This window comes from Zingiber officinale, chromosome 1B (genome assembly GCF_018446385.1).
Source record: "Zingiber officinale cultivar Zhangliang chromosome 1B, Zo_v1.1, whole genome shotgun sequence".
NCBI lineage: Eukaryota > Viridiplantae > Streptophyta > Magnoliopsida > Zingiberales > Zingiberaceae > Zingiber > Zingiber officinale.
This window is the reverse complement of record NC_055986.1, coordinates 15412539-15434258: the sequence shown is the minus strand read 5'-3', so window position 1 is coordinate 15434258 and position 21720 is coordinate 15412539. Positions and strand designations below refer to the sequence as shown.

Sequence of the window (21720 nt, the reverse complement as noted above, 5' to 3'; positions counted from 1 at the left end):
CCTCTTTTATAATCCTTGGTCTTGGCAAATAAGGAAAATTTAATAAAAACTTCCTTAAGTCTTTTGCCATTGAAAAGGAAAATTTATTTAATTAAAAACAATTTTTCTTTTCAATTTGTAATGGCCGGCCACCACATAAATTCTCCAAGCAAATAAAATTTAAAACAAAAATTAAAACTTCCTATTTGCTTCCGGAAATTTATAAAAAATTTGTCCAATAATTTTTCCCTTCATGATTGGTTTATAAAAAGGAAATTTAATAAATTAAAATCTTTCTTTTAAACATGTGGATAAAAAGAAAGTTATCTCTATAAATTAAAATCTCTTTTAATCTACAAATAAGGAAAGATATCAAATTTTTTCTTAATCTTTTGTAGAAACTTATAAAAGAGAATATTTAATTTTAAACTCTCTTTTAAATCATGAACATGATTAAAAAGGAAAGTTTTCTTAAAATTTAAAATCCTCCTTTAATCAACAAATAAGGAAAGATTTCAAATTTTAAACTCTCTTTTAAACATGTAGATGATTTTCAAATAAGGAAAGTTTTTACCAAAAATTAAAACCATCCTTTTAAACTACAAATAAGGAAAGAGATTAATCTCTTCTCTTAATCTTTTGTAGAAAGCTATAAAAGGAAATTTTTAATTTTTTAAACTCTCTGTTAAAAACATGATATCCACATAAGAAATAATTTTAATAAAAAATCTTTTTAATTTTCTAGTGGTCGGCCACCTAAGCTTGGGAACCAAGCTTTGGCCGGCCACCTACATGGCTCATCCACTTGGTCTTGGCCGGCTCTAGCTTGGGTTCCAAGCTAGCTTGGCCAGCCCCATTGGATGGGTAAGAAGGTGGGTATGCGGTGGGTATAAATGTCTATATACTAGAGGCTACGATAGGGACCGAGAGGAGGAATTAGTTTTGGTCTCCCGATGAAATTAAGCATCCCGTGTTCGCCCCGAACACACAACTTAATTTCATCAATAATAATTCATTCCACTAAAGAACTATTATTGAACTACCGCACCAATCCCAAATTACATTTTGGGCTCCTTCTTATTATGAGTGTGTCAGTCTCCCTGTGTTTAAGATAACAAATGTCCACTAATTAAGTAAGTTACTGACAACTCACTTAATTAATATCTAGCTCCAAGAGTAGTACCACTCAACTTCATCGTCATGTCAGACTAAGTCCACCTGCAGGGTTTAACATGACAATCCTTATGAGCTCCTCTTAGGGACATTCTCAACCTAGATTACTAGGACACAGTTTCCTTCTATAATCAACAACACACACTATAAATGATATCATTTCCCAACTTATCGGGCTTATTGATTTATCAAACTAAATCTCACCCATTGATAAATTAAAGAAATAAATATCAAATATATGTGCTTGTTATTATATTAGGATTAAGAGCACCCACTTCCATAATAACTGAGGTCTTTGTTTCTTTATAAAATCAGTATAAAAGAAACGACCTCTAATGGTCTTACTCAATACACTCTTAGTGTACTAGTGTAATTATATAGTTAAGATAAACTAACACCTAATTACACTACGACCTTCCAATGGTTTGTTCCTTTCCATCATGGTCGTGAGCTACTGTTTATAATTTATAATGTACTGATAACATAATTTTCTATGTGTGACACCACACACCATGTTATCTACAATATAAATTAATTGAACAACTACATTTATCACAAATGTAGACATTTGACCAATGTGATTCTTATTTCTAAATATTTATACCAAAAGCTAGGCTTTTAGTATACATCCTAACAGAGGCCTCATCATCTTCATCGTCATGCACATGAAGTAAGGAATATATTCCTTTGCCTTTGTCTTCGTGCTCTCTAGAGGATGACCCTTCTTCTTCTTCTTTCGATGTTGAGCATCTCTCAACTTTGGACTCCTCCTCTTCTTGATCCAATGAGTTACCCTCTTTGGATTCTTCCTGATTTTGTATAGTGGAGGGATCTTTATGGATTCTTGCTAATTTGCTCCAAAGCTCCTTGACATCTTTGAATTATCTTATCTTGCTCAAGATGTTACTAGGCAATAGATTAACCAATAGCTTGGTCACTTTATCATTAGCCTCACATCTTTGGATTTGCTTCTTACTAGGGATGGCAATGGGTCGGGTTCGGGTCGGATTCTATATCCTCCGTCCCCATACCCATCGGGTATAGGATCTCCGATGGGTATACCCATACCCATTAAATGATCGGATATATTCTATAGTTATAATTTTTCTTCTTTCTTTCCAACTATTATCATTCAATAAAAATATATTAAAATTAACAACCTATTAAAAAATATATATATAATTAAAAAATAAATTAAATATCTATATAGTCTCCTCCTAATATCAACAAAAATAGTAAGTTGATTTTGGGAAAAGAAAATTTTCTTTAATATATGTATATATATTATTTAATCGGGTATTCGGGTCGGGTATTGGGTATTGATAGTCCCTCCATACCCTCCTCCATTCGGGTCGGATGTCGGATCCTCCATCGGGTTCGGGTGAAATTGCCATCCCTACTTCTTACTCCATTTATTTTGCTTGATAAGCTTGCCTTTGTTATTTGTTGGAGCTTCAAAGCTTTCTATTAGAGCAAACCATTGCTCTATCTCAATCATGAAAAAATTTTCAATCTTTGATTTTCAAAGATCGAAACTTGTTGATTTGAATGGTGGAGACATCTTTGTGTCATATCTGAGTCCATCTTGAAAATCCATCTTGAACTTGGGCTTTTGAAATTTTTGACTTGATGAAATTGTTGCTTCAACTTCTTCTTCCTCTAACTTGTTGCCCTTCCGGCGAAGAGTAACTTGGCTCTGATACCACTTGTTGGGATACTTTGGAGCTAGAGGGGGGTGAATAGCTTCTCGCGTTTCGTCAATGATGATATTGCAGTAGATAAAACTTGATACAAAAGCACCCCAAGGCTAACAAGAGAATTTACTTAGTATCTACCTCAAGAAGAAGTCACTAATCCAAGGATCTTGTTCTCACTCACACATCCACTAAGAATACACTCCTTTTCGAAAACACTTTGGAGGTGGAGAAATCTCGTACAAGACTCTAAATACAACAAGAGGAAGAAAGAAGCAAATACAAAGAAAATATTACAAGATTTACACAAACAAAACTGTAACTAGCTTTTTTTTCTTGTTTGGGAATGCCTCTTGACCTTGGAAGTGAAGTAACACTTGTCTCCAAGAAGCTTCAAGAACTGGCGAATTCGGTGAAGAGAGTGGAGAAGCAAAGTTGTAAGCGATGTGTCAGAACAGTGTACCCAAAAACCTTTTATCGGGCACAACAGCTAATTTTCCAATCGTAATCGATTACTCCAATCGATTGTGTATGCATGATCGACTAGCCTAATCGATTCGGCATGCTTCTATTCACGCGAGAATAGCTTGTAAGCGATTAAGCTTCCTTGCTTAATTGCTTATAAAACTCTCTGTGCATTCATGAAATCCGGGCTTAATAGATTGTCGTAATCGATTAAGCATTCATAATTAATTGACCTAATCAATTATGAACCTCTCTGTACACTTTGCGAAACCTACTTAATCAATTACCTTAATCAATTCAGCTTTGGTAATCGACTAACCTAGTCAATTACCAAGCCCTAACTTCTAAATCTAAGTCTAGGGATCCTTTACCCAGCATCTGGTCAACTGTAACCTGTTGGGACTTCTCATTGCCTAGAATCGGTTAACCTTGACCTGCTGGGACTTTTTTATCAAGTGTTCGATCATACCGTTGACCTACTTGGACTTCCAATCACCAGTGTCTAGTCAACCTTAACCCACCTAGATTTCTACTGCTTGATTTCACTCACCAGGACTTCCTCACTGCCTAGTTTCACTCACTAGGGCTTTTCGCTTAGCTTCATTCACCAAGATTTTCCTTCTGCCTTGCTTCAATCACTAGGGCTTTCCACCTGGCCTCAGTAACCAGGATTTTCCTTCTGCCTAGCTTTACTCATTAGAGCTTTCCACACCAGGTGTCCGGTCAACACTGACCCACTTAGATTTTCTTCTTCTACCAACCTTTCCACACCAAGTTGTTGGTTGCTACTCGGAATATCGTACTAGTTCCCCTATACAAAATTTTTGTACAAGTCCCGAACCTTTCCTAACAACCTATTGTGTTCCTTAGAAATTAAACTTGGAATCGCAAATAGAACTTAACATTATTGATTCCAAGTTCAACTTATTTATTCTTAGAGGTTTAGACTTGGATTGCAAATGATGCTTAACATTATTAATCAAATCCACCCATGTTACAAAGTTGATTAAATATTTATTTCAAAAATCGACTTCCAGGTTAAACATGGCAAGGCACTAGGCCTTCTTGGGTATGAGATCATCCACCACTTCCTAGACAAAGCCTTTCAACGAAATTCAATATTTAATCTCCTTATAGTAACCCTAGGTTTAACCACTAAGAACAATCAAATCACAAGATTGAAAAAAAAGAAACATAAATTTGATTGCCTAGAATCATTAACCTCTTGTGTTTGGTATTTCAAAATCCATACGAAGAAAACTAGTATGATGCGGAATAAAATTACTAGTTATATTTTTCTTTGTAAGCAACAACCTCTTAATCTTCTATTGTATTCCTCTCCTTCTCTTGGACATCGTGTGGGCGACGATCTACCAAGAAGAAATCCACCAAAGCCTTCCTTGCTTCCAAGTTTCGGCCACCACCACAATGCTCCAAGGGATGCTAGAACGCAATGTCTCCTTTCTCTACTTCTTCACCTCCAAGCAACCAGCCACCAAGAGCTCCACAAGAGATGATGCCACCGGCCACAAAGAAGAAGAGAAAGAGAAGAGGAAGGGTCGGCCACCAAGGATGGAAGAGAGGAACAATAGAATAGGTTATTGTTGGTGCGGCTAGCACTAACGATTTAACCTAGGTTTTGATGAATGACAAATAGGTTAAGTTAGTCTTGTTGTTGTCTGACACTTTGATCAAGTGTGCAGGAGAAGTCCAGACAGGTCGACGGGCTGACCAGATGTCTGGCGAGAAGTCCAAGCGGGTCGACGGGCTGACCGGACGCTTGGCGAGAAGTCCAGCTAGGTCGACGGGCTGACCGGATAGCTGGCGAGAAGTCCAAGCGGGTCGACGGGCTGACCGGACGCTTGGCGAGAAGTCCAAGGGGGTCGACCGGATAGCTGGCGAGAAGTCCAGACGGGGGGACGGGCGTCCGGCAAGTAAGTGAGGTAAGTCACCGGAGGGAGTGATCGCGAGGACGCCTTCCGGGAAGGAACATTAGGCGTCGATCCGCTTAGATCCATTTCGGATATCTAAGTCGAGATCGTGACTAGATTCCGGAAAGACGGAATCTAAGTCATACTTTGCTTATCTATAAAACTGTGCTATCTTTGCTGCAGGTACATTTGCCTCGGACTAACCTTTTCGCAGGAGAAGGACTTTCGGAGAAGCGCCCGGAGGATCCGGGGGCCCGGAGGCAAGTTTTATCCTGTGACGACGCTGACACTGGAGCATGCCGGTTGGGAGTGACATTCGCGCCGGAAGGGATCCAGCGCCCGAGCAAGATATAAAAGAAGCCCAGCGAGCTTCAACATATCGCCTCGAGAACTCGAGTCCAATCACTCCGCTCTAGGCTCCAACGACGCTCACAAAGCTCCGACGACTCACTCCGGTTCTTTTTAATTCATTGTTTGTCGATTAGCTTTGTTTTCTTTCTTTTCATTAGTAATATTTGTACGTACATTGTAATTATCCGAATTGCTAGTGAATTGCCCAACGCAAGTACTAAAGGAGTACGGCCAATCGAGTAGGAGTAGTCACAGGCTCCGAACAAAGTAAAAATCAACAGTTCATCTCTTCTACTTTACTTTTCCGTTGCGTTTAACTTGAGATTTTCGAATCGATATTCATCCCCTCTGATTTGGTGCAACCACCAATCAGACAAAGAGGGGTCTTTTAAAGAAAAATTATATATCGCTCGCTTTTAAAATAAAACGCCTTTCGTTTTTTTCCCTCCAAAACTGGTTTTGAAAAATACATCGTCATCTTTTCACTATTATTTAGTATCGACAAAACATTACATTTTCAAAAATTTGAGATAATATTTTTTATTAATATTTTAATAATATTTTATTATTTAAAAAATATATATAGTAGTGAAATATTTTTTTCAGCACTGCTAATCCAAGACCAAGTCTTGGGATTTTGTCTTTGTTTCATTGTGTGCAAGAAATGTCTTTTCAAGAAGGATGGAACCCCAATGAACCACCACTGTACGATGAAGATTTCAACTACTGGAGGCGAAGAATGGAATGCTTCTTAGGAAGCGTAGATATCGATTATATGCTGATATTGAAAAAACCTTCTCAGAACTCGGAGCTGAATAAAAACGTAAGTAAAATTATTTATAATATTTTACCTAACAATATTATATGCAGACTAGAAAAATACAAGAATGCATATGAGCTATGGACCCAGTTGATCAAGCTTCACGAGACGCCAATGGAGCTAGAAGATCAAGTTAAAGTCGAATCCGGACTCGAGTCAGATCCAACGGAGAAGCCTGCTGAATTAGGGGTTGCGCTCAAGGTTAGTAATAATTACCAAAACACCCTTGCTAGTAGTAGTTTAAAATATGTGCATGTTAATTTGGATATGTCTGAAAGTATATGTGAAAATAGTATACATGACAATACTTGCGAAAATACCCCTAGGATATTTTCTGATAAAATAAATATAATTAATTCAGAAAATATAGAAAATACCCCTAGGATATTTTCTGAGAAAATAAATATAATTAATTTAGAAAATACAGAAAATCTAAAAATAATCAATAAATCTAAAAATTTGAATTTAAACCTAAACAAATTTGAAAATTCGAACAAAAAGGATGACAAGGTCAATATTAATCTAGACATAATTAATAAATTATTTAATAATCTAGACAATATCAATCTGGAAAATTCTATCCAAACCCAAGATAATTTAATTAACAAAAAATTAAATTTTAATGATAAGACTTATTTAATAAATTCCACTAATTATATCAACTTAAAAGGTAAAGAAAATATAAGGATAAAATCAAACACTTTGATAAAATCAAAACGAAAGTTAACAAACTTAAAATTAAATGTTAAAGATAACATATTAAACAAAAATAATCTAGAAAATTTAAAATTAACAATTAATAAAAAGTTAAAAGATAAACCTTTAAATAAATATAATTCAAACAATTTAATTAACTCAAAAATAAATAAAAACCTAAACTTTAAAAATAAGCTATTAAAGAAAGATAATTCAATTAACCCAATAAAATTGAAATTGAAATTGAAAGAAAATTTAAATGTTAAATATACTCTTTTAAAGAAAGATAATTTGACCAATCTAATTAATTCAAAATTAAAAACTTAAATTTAAATTACAAATTAAACATTAAAACTTAACTAAAACCAACTCTAATTATACAAGAAATCTTAAAAAGAAAAATCAATAATTTAAGGGGAGGCTCCAGAATAGCTGGCACCTCCAAAAATATATTACCCGACAGGGTAACCCAAATAAACTAACCCGGCAGGGTAATTAGGATTAGTTAAAAAGGGACCCAGTTTAACTTGAATCACTAAAGTTTTGGATGATAGTACGTTAGGGAAGCTTGGGCATCGCATGTCTAGAAAGATATGGCTTCGATCTGGTGCATTTGGCCAAGTGGAACTGACCGAAGCTACCCTTAAACAGAACCTAACTAGTTAGACCAAGGTTTAGTACTAAGCTCCATGGATAGGACTATTCGGAAAACTTCGAAAGGTTGGTTACTTCTAATGACGTCCAAATGACTCGCCAAGCTTAGAACTTTATCCGAAGAATGCCTATTTGTTGATACCAAAGCTAAACCTGAATCTAACACAAGTTAAATCAAACCCTATAATTAAATCTAATTCATCTCACAAATTTGTAGGATTCCCTGATTGAAAATATAGATCAGGTGAGATGACTAAGGACCTAAAAGAAATTAATTAAATTAAATTAAATTAAAATTAAATCAATTAAATTAAAATAACATTTTCTTTAATTTAAAATTTTATTTTAAAAATTAAATTTAATTTTCTTTTACTTACAAATTTATTTTAAAAATTGAACTTAAATTATCTTAACCTAAAAATTATTTTAAAAACTCTTTTAAAAAACTTTTAAAACTTATTTAAAAAAAAAAAAATTCTTTTAAAAATTCTTTTAAAAACTTTTAAAACTTATTTTGAAAATTATTTTAAAACTTCTTTTAAAAACTTTTAAAACTTATTTTAGAAAATTATTTTAAAAATTCTTTTAAAAACTTTTAAAACTTATTTTAGAAAATTATTTTAAAAATTCTTTTAAAAACTTTTAAAACTTATTTTAAAAAATTATTTTAAAAATTCTTTTAAAAACTTTTAAAACATATTTTAGAAAATTATTTTAAAAATTCTTTTAAAAACTTTTAAAACTTATTTTAAAAAATTATTTTAAAAATTCTTTTAAAAACTTTTGAAAATTATTTTAAAAATTCTTTTAAAAACTTTTAAAACTTATTTTAGAAAATTATTTTAAAAATTCTTTTAAAAATTTTTAAAACTTATTTTAAAAATTATTTTAAAAATTCTTTTAAAAACTTTTAAAACTTATTTTAAAAAAAATTATTTTAAAAATTCTTTTAAAAACTTTTTAAAATTATTTTAAAAATTCTTTTAAAAACTTTTAAAACTTATTTTAAAAATTTTTTTTAAAATTTTTTTTAAAACTTTTAAAACTTATTTTAAAAAATTATTTTAAAAATTCTTTTAAAAACTTTTAAAACTTATTTTAAAAAACTATTTTAAAAAATTCTTTAAAAAAAAAAAACTTTTAAAATTTATTTTAAAAATTCTTTCTTTTAAAAACCAAAAAAAAAAAAATCATTCTAAAAATTCTCAAAAAAAAATTACTTTTCACTTTAATAATAGTAATAAAAAAAAAACTATTAAAAATTATGATTTAGACTTTAGGCATATTTTTAACATTAAACATTATTGTAACCTCAAATATTATTTTAACTTTAAAATTAAAGTTAAAACTTAACATTAAAACTTTAAAGTTAATTTAGGTTTAAGACTTAAACATAATTTACAATTAAAATCAAACTTAAATTGCCTTCAAAACTATTTTAAGAATAAACTTAAAACTAAATAACATTAAATAATTAAATTCAAAATTACATTGAAATATGTTGTTAACAAATAATTAAAATTTGATTAACTTAAGATTATAAACTAAGTTAAATACTTAATAAGTGAATAATTGAAATAAGAACTTAAAAAAAAATTAACTTACACCAAATAGTTAATTAATTCTTAATTTAACTCAATAAATCTTAATTTTAACATTAATCAAAATCCTAATTTCACTATAAATTAAATCATAAGTTATCCTTATTAACTATTAATTCAAATTGAACTTTAACTATGTTTAATAACTTTAATAAATTGTACTTCAAATCACTACTAACTTTAAACTAAGTTAATCCAAATTAAAAGGAAGTAAATGAAAAAATCGAATTATAACTAATACTTTTATTAACCAATTCAATTAATTAATACAAAGGTTAACTCATTTTAAATAAATATTAAATTATTAAATCATGTAAAAATTAATCAATAAATTATTGATAATGGCCAACTGTTTTTGATTTAATAAATTTTATCTTATTAAACCTTAAACTGAAGCTCAACCACCTGAATCTAATATTAATTATTGATTAATCAAACTCAAATAAACAATTATATCAAGGATACAGAGATAAATATGTAAATAATATAAGTGTTACCAAATCCCTTAGAACACTTAGGTAGATAAATGTGTTAGGGATTGAAATTTAACACACTCAAACCTTAGCATTATATTAAGGGGGAGTAATAAATAAGGAGGATTAATAAATTAAAGGAGTATCAAATTCAGGGGGAGGTTTACTTTTTAATTATCTCCTTAAGTGCTATTTAAAAAAAAAAAAATTTCTACCCCAATTTAAAAAAAAATAAAAAAAAATAATAAATATCTACTTTGAATATTTTTAGCAAATATTTTCAAATTTTATGTCAGGTTCAGGGGGAGGAATTAATTAAAAATTTCCCTTTATATAAAATATTTTAAATTTTGTTTGAAAAATGTTTTCTTAAAAATTTCTTAAACCTACTTTTGAAAACTAACTCTTATAAAACTAAGTTGTTGTTAAGAATTGGGTTTTACTTTTTATTGAAAATTGATTTTGAAAATTAAATTTAACTTAGTTTTGAAAATTGTTGAAATTAGATTTTTCAAAACTTAAGTTTACAAACTAAGCTTCTCAAAATCATTTTCCTTAATTTTGAAAATCAAAGTTTAAAAATCAATCTTCAAAATCAACTTGCTTAAAATTGTGAAATTTTTTTAAATCAACTCAAAATTGTTTGTTTTAAATCACAAACTTTTTATTCTTTTTACTTAGTCTTTGAAAACTGAACTTTTCAAGTATTTTAAACCATGGTTTTGAAACTAGTACTTTTGAACTTTAAAATTTTAATTTTGAAAATTAGATTTAATTATTTTACTTTATCAAAATTAGTTCTACCAAACTCCTTTGAAAACTAAAAGTAAAGTTCAAAATCAATATTTGCAAACTGAAATTTGATTTGCAAAAACTTAGTGTTGAAAATTATGAAAGTTAGATTTTTCAAACTTAAATCATTGTCAAAACTTAAGTTTTAAATTAAATTGTTTACAAACTTAATGTTGAAAAATAAATCAGTTTTTGGAAAAATAAATTTTTCAAACTTAGTTTTGGAATTTTGGTTTTTGAAAACTTATGTTTGAAAATGAAACTATCTAAACTTAGCTAGCTTTCTAAAAAGCTAAAAGCTAATGCTTTAAACAAATTTTCAAAAGCTTAAACTCCCCCAGATTAACTTGACATTTTTTTACTTTGTCTGAAGTCTATAATTACTTAACTCATGCTTATTTTTGATGAATGCCAAAGGGGGAGGGTTAGGTGGTTAAGTTAGCTAAACCAGAATTGAAAACACAAACTAACTTTAAAACCACATAAATGCATGTTGTTTCTTGCATATGCTTTCACTAACTTAACCAGGTTGTCATTCCATCAAAAAGGGGGAGATTGTTGGTGCGGCTAGCACTAACGATTTAACCTAGGTTTTGATGAATGACAAATAGGTTAAGTTAGTCTTGTTGTTGTCTGACACTTTGATCAAGTGTGCAGGAGAAGTCCAGACAGGTCGACGGGCTGACCAGATGTCCAGGTGAGTAAAGGTAAGTCACTGGAAGTGAGTAATTGTGAGGACGCGTTCCCGGGAAGGGAACATTAGGCGTCGATCCGGCATAGAAATGTGGAAGGGAGTGATCGCGAGGACGCGTTCTCGGGAAGGGAACATTAGGCGTCGATCCGGCTTAGATCCATTTCGGATATCTAAGTCGAGATCGTGACTAGATTCCGGTCTCGGAAAGACGGAATCTAAGTCATACTTTGCTTATCTATAAAACTGTGCTAACAATCTTTGTACATTTGCCTCGGACTAACACTTTTTTGCAGGTAGGGAACAGTGAGGGTCCGGGCGCCTGGAAGGGATCCAGGCGCCCGGAGGCAAATTTTATCCCCAGGACGACGTTGACACTTGGAGCATGCTGGTTGGGAGTGTTACGTCACACTCCAGGCGCCCGGAAGGGATCCAGGCGCCCGGAGCAACATATCGAGAACTCCGAGTCCAATCACTCTGCTGCTCTGCGCTCCAACGACGTTCACAAAGCTCCGACGACTCACTCCGGTTCTCTTTTTAATTCATTGTTTGTCGGTTAGCTTTGTTTTCTTTCTTTTCATTAGCAATATTTGTACGTAAATTGTAATTATCCGAATTGCTAGTGAATTGTCCAACGAAAGTACTCAAGGAGTACGGGCCTTCGAGTAGGAGTCGTCACAAATCAACAGTGTTCATCTCTTTACTTCTTTACTTTTCCGCTGCGTCTTAACTCGAGATTTTCGAATCGATATTCATCCCCCCCCCTCTATCGAATCTAACGGTCTTACAGTTATGTCTCATGAAGGCACCCCTTCCCTCTCTTTTATAATCCTTGGTGAATCCAAAAAAAAGGAAACTTTTATAACAAAAAATAAAACTTCCTTTTATTCCTCTCTATGGCCGGCCACACCATGTTTAAACAAACAAGGAAAGATTTTAAACAAAAATTAAAATCTCTCTTTTAAAATCCTTTTGTGGTTGGCTATAAAAAGAATGTTTTATAAATTAAAATCTCTCTTTTAAATCCTTTTATGGATATCTATAAAAGATAAGATCTTTAAAAAAACTCCTTTTATATCATGGTTACAAAATAGAAAAATTTTATCAAAAAATTAAAATCTTTCTTTCACATTATAGATAACTATAAATAAGGAAAGATTTCTAATCTTTCTTTTAATCCTTTGTAGAAAATCTATAAAAGGAATAATTTTAAAATTTAAAACTCTCTTTTAAAATCATGTGGATAAAATCATAAAGGGAAAGATTTTATCAAAAATTTATTTTTAATAAAGTTCCTCTTCCCTTTCACACTTGGTCGGCCCCTTGCTTGGGCACCAAGCAAGGCTTGGCCAGCCCTAGCCTTAGTTCTAAGCTTGGCTTGGCCGGCCCCTTGCTTGGGCTCCAAGCAAGGATAGGGGCCGGCCCCTAGCATGGGCTAAGAGGCTAGGCTTTGGGTGGATATAAGGCTTTATATAAGAGGCTACAATAGGGACCGAGAGAAGGAATTGGTTATGGTCTCCCGATGAACTTGAGCTTCCCGTGTTCGCTCCAAACACCCAACTCAAGTTCATCAATAATAACTCATACCACTAAAGAGCTATCATTGAACTACCGCACCAATCCCAAATTATATTTTGGGCTCCTTCTTATTATGAGTGTGTTAGTCTCCTTGTGTTTAAGATATCGAATGTCTATTAATTAAATGAGTTACTACACTCACATAATTAACGTCTAGCTCCAAGAGTAGTATCACTCAACCTTATTGTCATGTCGGACTAAGTCCACCTGCAGGGTTTACATGACAATCCTTATGAGCTCCTCTTGGGGACATCATCAACCTAGATCGCTAGGACATAATTTCCTTCTATAATCAACAACACACACTATAAATAATATTATTTCCCAACTCATCGGGACTATTGATTTATCGAACTAAATCTCACTCACTGATACATTAAAGAAATAAATACTAAATATATGTGCTTGTTATTATATCGGGATTAAGAGCACATACTTCCATAATAATAGAGGTCTTGTTCTTTTATGCAGTCAGTATAAAAAGAAACTACCTTAAATGGTTCTGCTCAATACACTCAGAGTGTACTAGTGTAATTTTATAGTCAAGATAAACTAATATCAAATTACACTACGACTATTTCAATGGTTTGTTCTTATCCATCTTAGTCGTGAGCTACTATTTATAACTTATAAGGAACTGATAACATAATCTTCTGTGTGTGACACCACACACCATGTTATCTACAATATAAATTAATTGAACAATTACACTTAGCATATAAATGTAGGCATTTGACCAATGTGATTCTTTATTTCAAAATAAATGTTTATAAAAAATTAGGCTTTTAGTATACACTCTAACACTTTTTTACCAAGTGTCCGATCATTCCTTTGACCTACTTGGACTTTCAATCACCAGTGTCCGGTCAACCTTAACCCACCTAGATTTCTATTGCTTGATTTCATTCACCAGGACTTCCTCACTGCCTAGCTTCACTCACTAGGGCTTTTCACTTAGCTTCATTAACCAGGATTTTCCTTCTGCCTTGCTTCAGTCACTAGTGCTTTCCACCTGGCTTCAGTAACCATGATTTTCCTTCTGCCTAGCTTTACTCACTAGGGCTTTCCACACTAGGTGTACGGTAAACACTAACCCACCTGGATTTTCTTCTTCTACCAACCTTCTCGTTGGACTTGCCCTTGCCTAATTTCCAGTTAGGACTTCCCAATCAAGTATCCAGTCAACCTTGACCTACTTGACTCTTCTTCTTATCAAACTGGTCAATCCTAGATCATTGGGGGATTATACCAACAATCTTCCTAATCGAACAATTCTAATTGCAATCTCAATATATTGTCAAACATCAAGACTCAACCTTGAACCAACTCAAACATAGTCAAACTGGTCAACCTTGACCTAGAAAATTACACCAACACTTTATCTCCTTGAGGACACCTCCAACGAGTCCAAGGCTCCTTCAAGCCTGCTCCGAGGTGCCTCCAGACAGCTCTAAGACACCTCAGACATTATTCATCCGAAGTTGATTTTTTTCTCCTTTAGTCCTACAAAATACATTAGTCCAAAAACAAAGTGTACCCAACAAAATAAGGTTACTATAATATAGAAAATCATTATTAATTAGATCTTATTTGTCCATACCATAATCTAGTCATGGTCTGCAGACCCAACTAGATTTCGGTCGACTGTTAGGTCCCGGGGACTCAACCGGACTTTCTACCAGATATTGGGTCACTTCTTGACGTATCTGGACTTCCCATCAGCTATCAGGTCCAACGGACCTAGCTAAATTTTAACTTAATGGCAGGTCCTCCCGGCCCGTTAAGTTTTGTACACTTGGTAACAAAGTTAGGTCACACCACATCTAACTTTAATCTATTTATCATTTATCAAAACTTACATTTGACCATTGGTGCTAACTGCACCAACAGCTTGTGCAGTCTGAAGTGGAGCATAAAGGGTTGCACACTCGGCTTCTCTATTTGGTTAAACAACACAAAAGGATGGAGATCAGATAATTGAATTGAAAAGCCAGCCAACTCAGTCGGCCTCGTCGAGAGGCCAAGTTGTGTAGGCTTTGAAAGAGACAGACAAGGTAAAGGTTGAGGAGGCAATGACTCAATTGGCAAGGGAGAAGGCTGAGACCAAGATGTAGATGTGATGCAAAAGGGATAAGACGCATTCAGACAGGGCTCATGAGCTAAAGTGTGAGCTAATTCAGGCCCAAGTTGCTACACGAGCTTCGAAGGAGATGGCCAAATAGGCCCAAGCTTCACAAGAGTCGGACAAACAAGCCAAAGAGGAGCTACTCTGAGCCCAATACAAGCTGACCTTACAGGAGGTGAAACTGACCACTTTGGAGGGCCAGTAGTTGCAACTTCAATTTGATCTCTGCGCCAAAACCTTGGCTAAGGAAAGATTGGAGCTGCAGTTGGATAAGGAAAAGGGGCAAGGAGTAAAGCTTGCCTCTGAGTTGGAGATTGCCAAGATCATGTCGGTTGACTACCAAGCTTGTGAAGAAAACTGCTAATAAGATCAAAAGAAGGTTTTTTTGGCATCTGAAGATTTCCATGGCCTGCTCAGGCGGAGGACAAACAACATGCTCAAGCACGAACTTGAAGGCATCATCTGCCAATTTATTCGGTCAAAGCTTATTCCAAGGGGGAGCGATCTATTGTTCTTAAACTTGAAGAAAGTCTTGGACTATCTACCCGACTTAGAGAAGGATGACTGACAGTGCTTCCCATCTCCAATGCTGACTCCACTGCTAGTTTTTTTTTTTTAACAGTTATCTTTGTATTGCTTCTGTTTTAAAATTTAGAAGTAAAATTATGTATTTTTCCAGTCATATCATGTTTCATGTGTTGAATGTGTACCTTCATTGTGTTTCTGAGTGATGCGCGGGTGAGGTAGTGACTAAGGTGATGATCTTTCCAAAAGAGTTTAAGTAAGGAACGACCGATCCCTTGATTAATCAACCTAATTGCCTTCCTTTAACATGTTTACACCGAGGGGTGTTAAGTAGTGGATGATACAACCGAAGGTCATTGAAAAAGAAGCGCTCAGCCCGTTATGGGATGAAGTCTCTAACTTGAGATTAAGCGTCTCCACTTGTGGTAGGGCTAAGTCATTAGGCCAAGGATAAGAATCCAAGTATATCATAAGACTGGGTTGTTAGTGCGGGGCTTGGAGTTCTGGGTATGTCATAAGGCTAAGTCGCTAGCGCGGAGCTAGGAGTTAGGGCTTGTCATAGGATTGAGTCGCTAGCATGAGGTTAGTAAATAGTAATTTTTGGGTCTCCTGTAAGGCTAATTCCATGCTAGTTTTAACTAATTCCACGCGATTGAATTTAGCTAATTCCATGCTAATTCCAAGTAATTCCACGCTAGTTCCACGCAATGAATTTAGCTAATTCCACGGTAGTTCCACACAATTGAATTTAACTAATTTCATGCTAATTGATGATTTTTTTTAATTCCACGCAATTGAATTTAATTCTACGCTAATTGAAGAGAATTTAGGTTTTTAATTTCGTTGCTAATTAAATTTCCGTTGATGATTTTTTTTAGTGGTGGACGTCTAAAATTCCACGCAATATTATTTTTTTTTTGTTTCCTTTGTTTTTTGCAATTTATATAAGAATGACACTGCGATTAGACAGCGTCAGAATTAAATAACCATTCTTGATCTTTCTACCGAAGTTTAAAATCTAAGGTAATGTTAAATGGTCAGAATCTGTCCAGCTAAAATTCATGAATGTATGCATGCATGTACAAAGGTATTTTAGTAATATCATATGCATATATTAATTACATACATGTATTATGATTGGACGATAAAAAATTCTAGCTGGATAGATTTTGGCCAATAAGATTTACTCTAAAATCTATTGGAGACCACCAACACATCCTCATTAACGCATGCACCATTTTTTTTCCCTAGATATTATTAAGGTAGCGTTAGGCCTACACTTAGCTATAATGAACTATTTTATTATATTCTTCCCCGTATTTAATGTATTTACTACCGGACATCTCTTTAATTAATTAGTTTTTAATTAGGCCATATTAATAGGAAATGGATTCTAAATGACCATTCTACCAAACTTGTAAATTATATTGGAGACCACCAAAACATCCTGATTAATGCATGCACCATTTTTTTTCCCTTAATATTAATGTGAACAATAATTAAGGTAGCGTATGGCCTATATTTAGACATAATGAACCTTTTTATTCTTCCCCATATTTAATGTATTTACTACCAGACATCTCTTTAATTAATTAGTTTTTAATTAGGCCATATTAATAGGAAATTAATTAGTTGTTATGTCAAATATAAAGATGTAAGTTGACATGCAAAAAAAAAAACACACTAAAAATTAAGAAAAATAGTTTATATTATTTTGAAATAACAAAGTATTGCATTTAATTATTTAATTTAGTGATAAATTAATCTTGAATATATAGTATCACACCAAAAAAAAAAAACACACACACACACACCTCGTACTTAAAATCCTGACAATGAAAGGAATTTAATTGCGATGCCGTGCATAATGGGGAGTCTAGTCTTAATTAATTTAGCCCAAATATTCTCTATAAATATTGACTACATTAACTCTGTTATGTTATTCTGCAAGCTCCGGTCAATCGATTAAGCTCGATCCACTTTCGCACTGCAGCTTGATCAACATGGACAAGGAGGCGGCATGCGCTCACGCGTTGCAGATTTGTACCAGCACCATCTTCCCCTTCACCATCAAGACCGCCATCGAGCTTCGCCTCCTCGACGTCATCGCCGAAGCCGAGTCCCCCGCCGCCGCCTTGTACCCTGCACAAATCGTCGCCCAGCTGCCCGACGCCGCCGACAACCTGGAGGCTGCAGATATGGTCGATCGCTTGCTCCGCCTGCTCGCCTCCTACGGCGTCGTCACCTGCACCACTGAAGCGACCGGCTCGAGGAAGTATAGCGCCGCGCCCGTCACCAAGTACTTGGTCAAGAATGGGGACGACGGCGCGTCTTCGATGGTTAACTTGGCTCTGCTCAACCAGGAGAGGGTTGGGGTGGCTATATGGTAATAATTAATATCAAAGTATATATATAGTTATAATTTACACAGTTGGATCATAGTTAGGGTATTAAAAATGAATTCAATCCAACTATTCGACCAGAGTCGATATGAAAAAAATCAGATTCGGATTTAAAGTTTTCAAATTTGGGATGAGTTCAAATTGAAAGGTTGGGATTTTGGGTTGTATTAAGGTCAAGTTCTGGTTTACGGATTTTGGGTTCAGGTTTAGGAATTTTAGATTTGTATTCGAGTTTTGGGATTTTTATAAAATAAAATTTTTCGAATCTCAACAGATTCATCCGAATTAAAACTCTTAATTATAATAACAACAACAACTAAGTCTTATCTTACTAGATGGGGTTGGCTATATGAATTATTTTACGTCATTGAACTTTATCTCATATTATATCATCATCTATACTTAAATAAATTTTATTTTATTGTTGTTGATAAAGTTTTATTTGGTCTTCCTCATTTAATATGCATATTTGTTATATTTTCACATTGTCTAACTGAAACAGTTGTCAATCATCTAAGTATATGTATGTATCATCTTAAATGTGTCTTGGAGTTTTTCCTAAATAGATGTAATTTTGACTTTCTTTTTAATGTACTCATTTCTTATTCTGTTCATTCTCATATGTCGATGGATCCACCATAACATTCTCATCTCTGCTACTCTCATCTTTTGCACATGTGCTATGTCATAGTTAAACATGCAGCATCACATAATATAGAAGGTCTAATCATCATTTTATAGGATTTTCCTTTAAGTTTAGAGGTATTTTACGACTACATAGAACATCTGACACTCTCTCCCATTTTAACCATCCTGTTTGTATTCTATATAAAACATCTTTCTCAATCCCACCATGAGTTTGGAAAAATGATCCTAAATACTTAAAACCCTTAGTTTCAGACAACTCGTCATCTCCTATTTTAACAATTGTCTTATTACGCTAATATTGTTAAACTAAAATTTTATATATTTTGTCTTTACTCTACTAAGCCTAAAATCTTTCGTTTCTAATGTTTCTCGTCAAGATTCTAATTTAACATTTACTCCTTCACGTATCTCATCTACTCAAACAATATCATCTACAAATAATATATACATGGTATTGTATCTTGAATCTGTCTAGTAACTGACGACCTGGGGTTTACCCCGTCATGCGCCTATGGCCTGTGTACCTGCATGAACCTCCCTCCATATCCGTGGGGCCGGCACTAGGGGGGCCGCTAAGGTAGCGGATCTACCTTTTTGAATCTGTCTAGTGAATTCGTGTATAATTGTGTAAAAAGATATGAGCTTAAAATTAATCTTTAATATAATTATATTTTAATTGAAAATACTTCAATTAATCTGTATGAAAGTTTAATATTAACGTTATATTGTCATATATATTCTTAATTTAATATATGTTAAGATAATATCTTTTTTTTATAATTCTTTATATAATTTTTCTAGTGATTTTATCATAATTGTTTTTTAAGCCAATAAATACATATGTACAACGGTTGGTGGCTTACCGCAGCTTCCATCATAAGATCATAGTAAAATGATATTAAATATATCAGGGATCAAATGAAGGATTCAGTGCTGCACGGTGGCTTACCGGTGCAGAACGCGTTCGGAATGTTAATGTTCGAGTACTTGGGCTCCGATGCTCGATTGAACAAGGCGTTCAACGACGCCATGTGCGGCTATTCCGTCGTCTTCATGGAGCAATTGCTCCAGGTCTACCATGGCTTCGACGATGTCAATGTGCTCGTCGACGTCGGGGGAAACGTCGGCGCCACCCTCCGCATGATCACCTCCGAGCATCCTCATATCAGGGGCATCAACTTCGACGTCCCCCATGTCATCTCTCAAGCACCATCAATCCCAGGTCAGGCTTAATGTAGTTATTAGAAAAAACCCAAATCAATTTAAAACTAATTAATTATGCCCATATATTTTCCTTTGTTTAAATTTCGCGGCAGGAGTGCAACATGTGAGCGGAGATATGTTTGAAGCTGTTCCGAGTGGGGATGCCATCTTTATGAAGGTCTTGAATTATATTATGATATTTTATTTATTTATTTTTCACGAGAGATCTAGAACAAGTTTATTGAGACATGTTAATTAATTTGCATGTAGTGGATACTTCACGATTGGAGCGACAAGAACTGCGTGAAGATCCTGAAGAATTGTCGGGAGGCATTGGCACAGAACGGGAAGGTGATCGTGGCGGAGTGCCTGCTTCCGGAGCTACCAGCACAGACTATAGAGGCTCAAGCGGTGTTCCAAATGGACTTGGGCATGATGGCGTGCTGCCTCGGTGGAAAGGAGCGATCAGAGAAAGAGTTCAAGGCCCTGGCAATGGAGGCTGGATTCAGAGGATTCGAGGTACCTCGCAGAATTGCTGGCGGCTGGGCGGTCATGGAATTCACCAAGTAAACATTACAATAGCCAAATGCATCTGAGATCGTCCCATCAATAAGGCATATGGAGAGTAAAAAGCCCATGCTAACCCAGGACTGTCGATACTACTGGGCCATATATACATACAAATACATGACACCTATACTTTAAATAAAATGTGTAATAGAGATCTCTCTAGAAAGTAACCGTCTCAGATTTATCTCTATAATTAACTCTGCAGTGCATGATTTAAATCATACCAACTTAAATAATTTAACTAACATGTCAACATATATCCATACATATATGAAAACATATCTAACTTAAATCATTTGACTAACATATCAAAAAGACACGATCAAATCCAAACATAAGACAAATCTTTAGCCCCAACATATTTCATGGAGTGAGATGCTTATTAGACAAGCATGATAACAAATTAACAATAACAACACAATCGTGCAAAATCAAACTATTAAAAACAAATAGAAACAATCTACAAAAATAATCAATTGGAAGAAACTCATAATTCATAAAATAATAACCCAAAAATGGTGACCCATGGGCTGGCTTAGTCCAAAGCCCACCTTGCATTAATATCTCATTTTTTGAGCAAGCACGCAATTACCATTTATAATCGAAAAGTGATGTGTCACATCAATGACCTAATTATTGCCCGCATTGATCCCTTCTCCAGCCCAACGCGAACTAAATCGCGCTTCAAAACACACTACCCACATCACTTGCAATTCCACTCACATAGGCTCAACGAGAACATTACTTGTTGACCCCACCTATTGCCGAGAAGGGTTTTCTTGATATTGTTGTTGAGCTGTTGAAGTATTCGGATCGGGAGAGCCTCTCCAGGAAGAACAGAGTGGGCTTTGATGCTCTCCATGTGGCTGTAAGAGAAGGGAAACAAGGTATTCTTGGTACCATATCATAATGAGAAGCCATCAATAACGGCCTTCAATATCTTTTGGAATTGAAAGTAAAGCTTTTGTGGTTGACAATGAACACTTAGGTTGAGCATTAGTTCAAATTTTCACTGTACCAGTCCAAATTGAATGACTTTTAGAGGTGAGCTTTTGAGCATTAAAACTGCTGATATTGTTGACTAAATTTTTAATTAATATACTTCTATGTCTATAACTTTAGGCTATTTTCTGCTTTTGAGTTCTCATGATGATGTTGAAGCTATAGATGCTTGCTTTGAGAATATGGAGAAGAGCTGACACCTTAGAGTGTTATTATGGTCAAGAAAATGCTGAGGTTTTTAGTAGGAAAAACAGTAATATTGTATTTTATCCACTCGTCCTCTTTAACCAGCTAAGATATTTACGGTGGTTAAGGCAACCAAACTATTACTGTGAGTCTGTGACTTC

General features: G+C 34.3%; 1 protein-coding gene across 1 annotated transcript; it reads left to right on the top strand.

Moving 5' to 3' along the window:
• The first annotated feature begins 17492 nt into the window (after positions 1-17492).
• Positions 17493-20568, top strand: LOC122051446 (caffeic acid 3-O-methyltransferase-like). Its single transcript, XM_042612594.1, has 4 exons — positions 17493-17934; positions 19510-19820; positions 19915-19979; positions 20072-20568. Exons 1-4 carry the CDS (start codon positions 17552-17554, stop codon positions 20369-20371), a joined length of 1059 nt encoding a protein of 352 aa, XP_042468528.1. The 5' UTR covers positions 17493-17551; the 3' UTR covers positions 20372-20568.
• Positions 20569-21720: the final 1152 nt, after the last annotated feature.

Coding starts and splice junctions, on each gene's coding strand:
- LOC122051446 (XM_042612594.1), top strand. CDS start 17,552: ATGGACAAGGAGGCGGCATGCGCTCACGCGTTGCAGATTTGTACCAGC. Junction 19,821..19,914: donor TCAAGCACCATCAATCCCAG/GTCAGGCTTAAT, acceptor ATTTCGCGGCAG/GAGTGCAACATGTGAGCGGA. Junction 19,980..20,071: donor GGGATGCCATCTTTATGAAG/GTCTTGAATTAT, acceptor ATTTGCATGTAG/TGGATACTTCACGATTGGAG.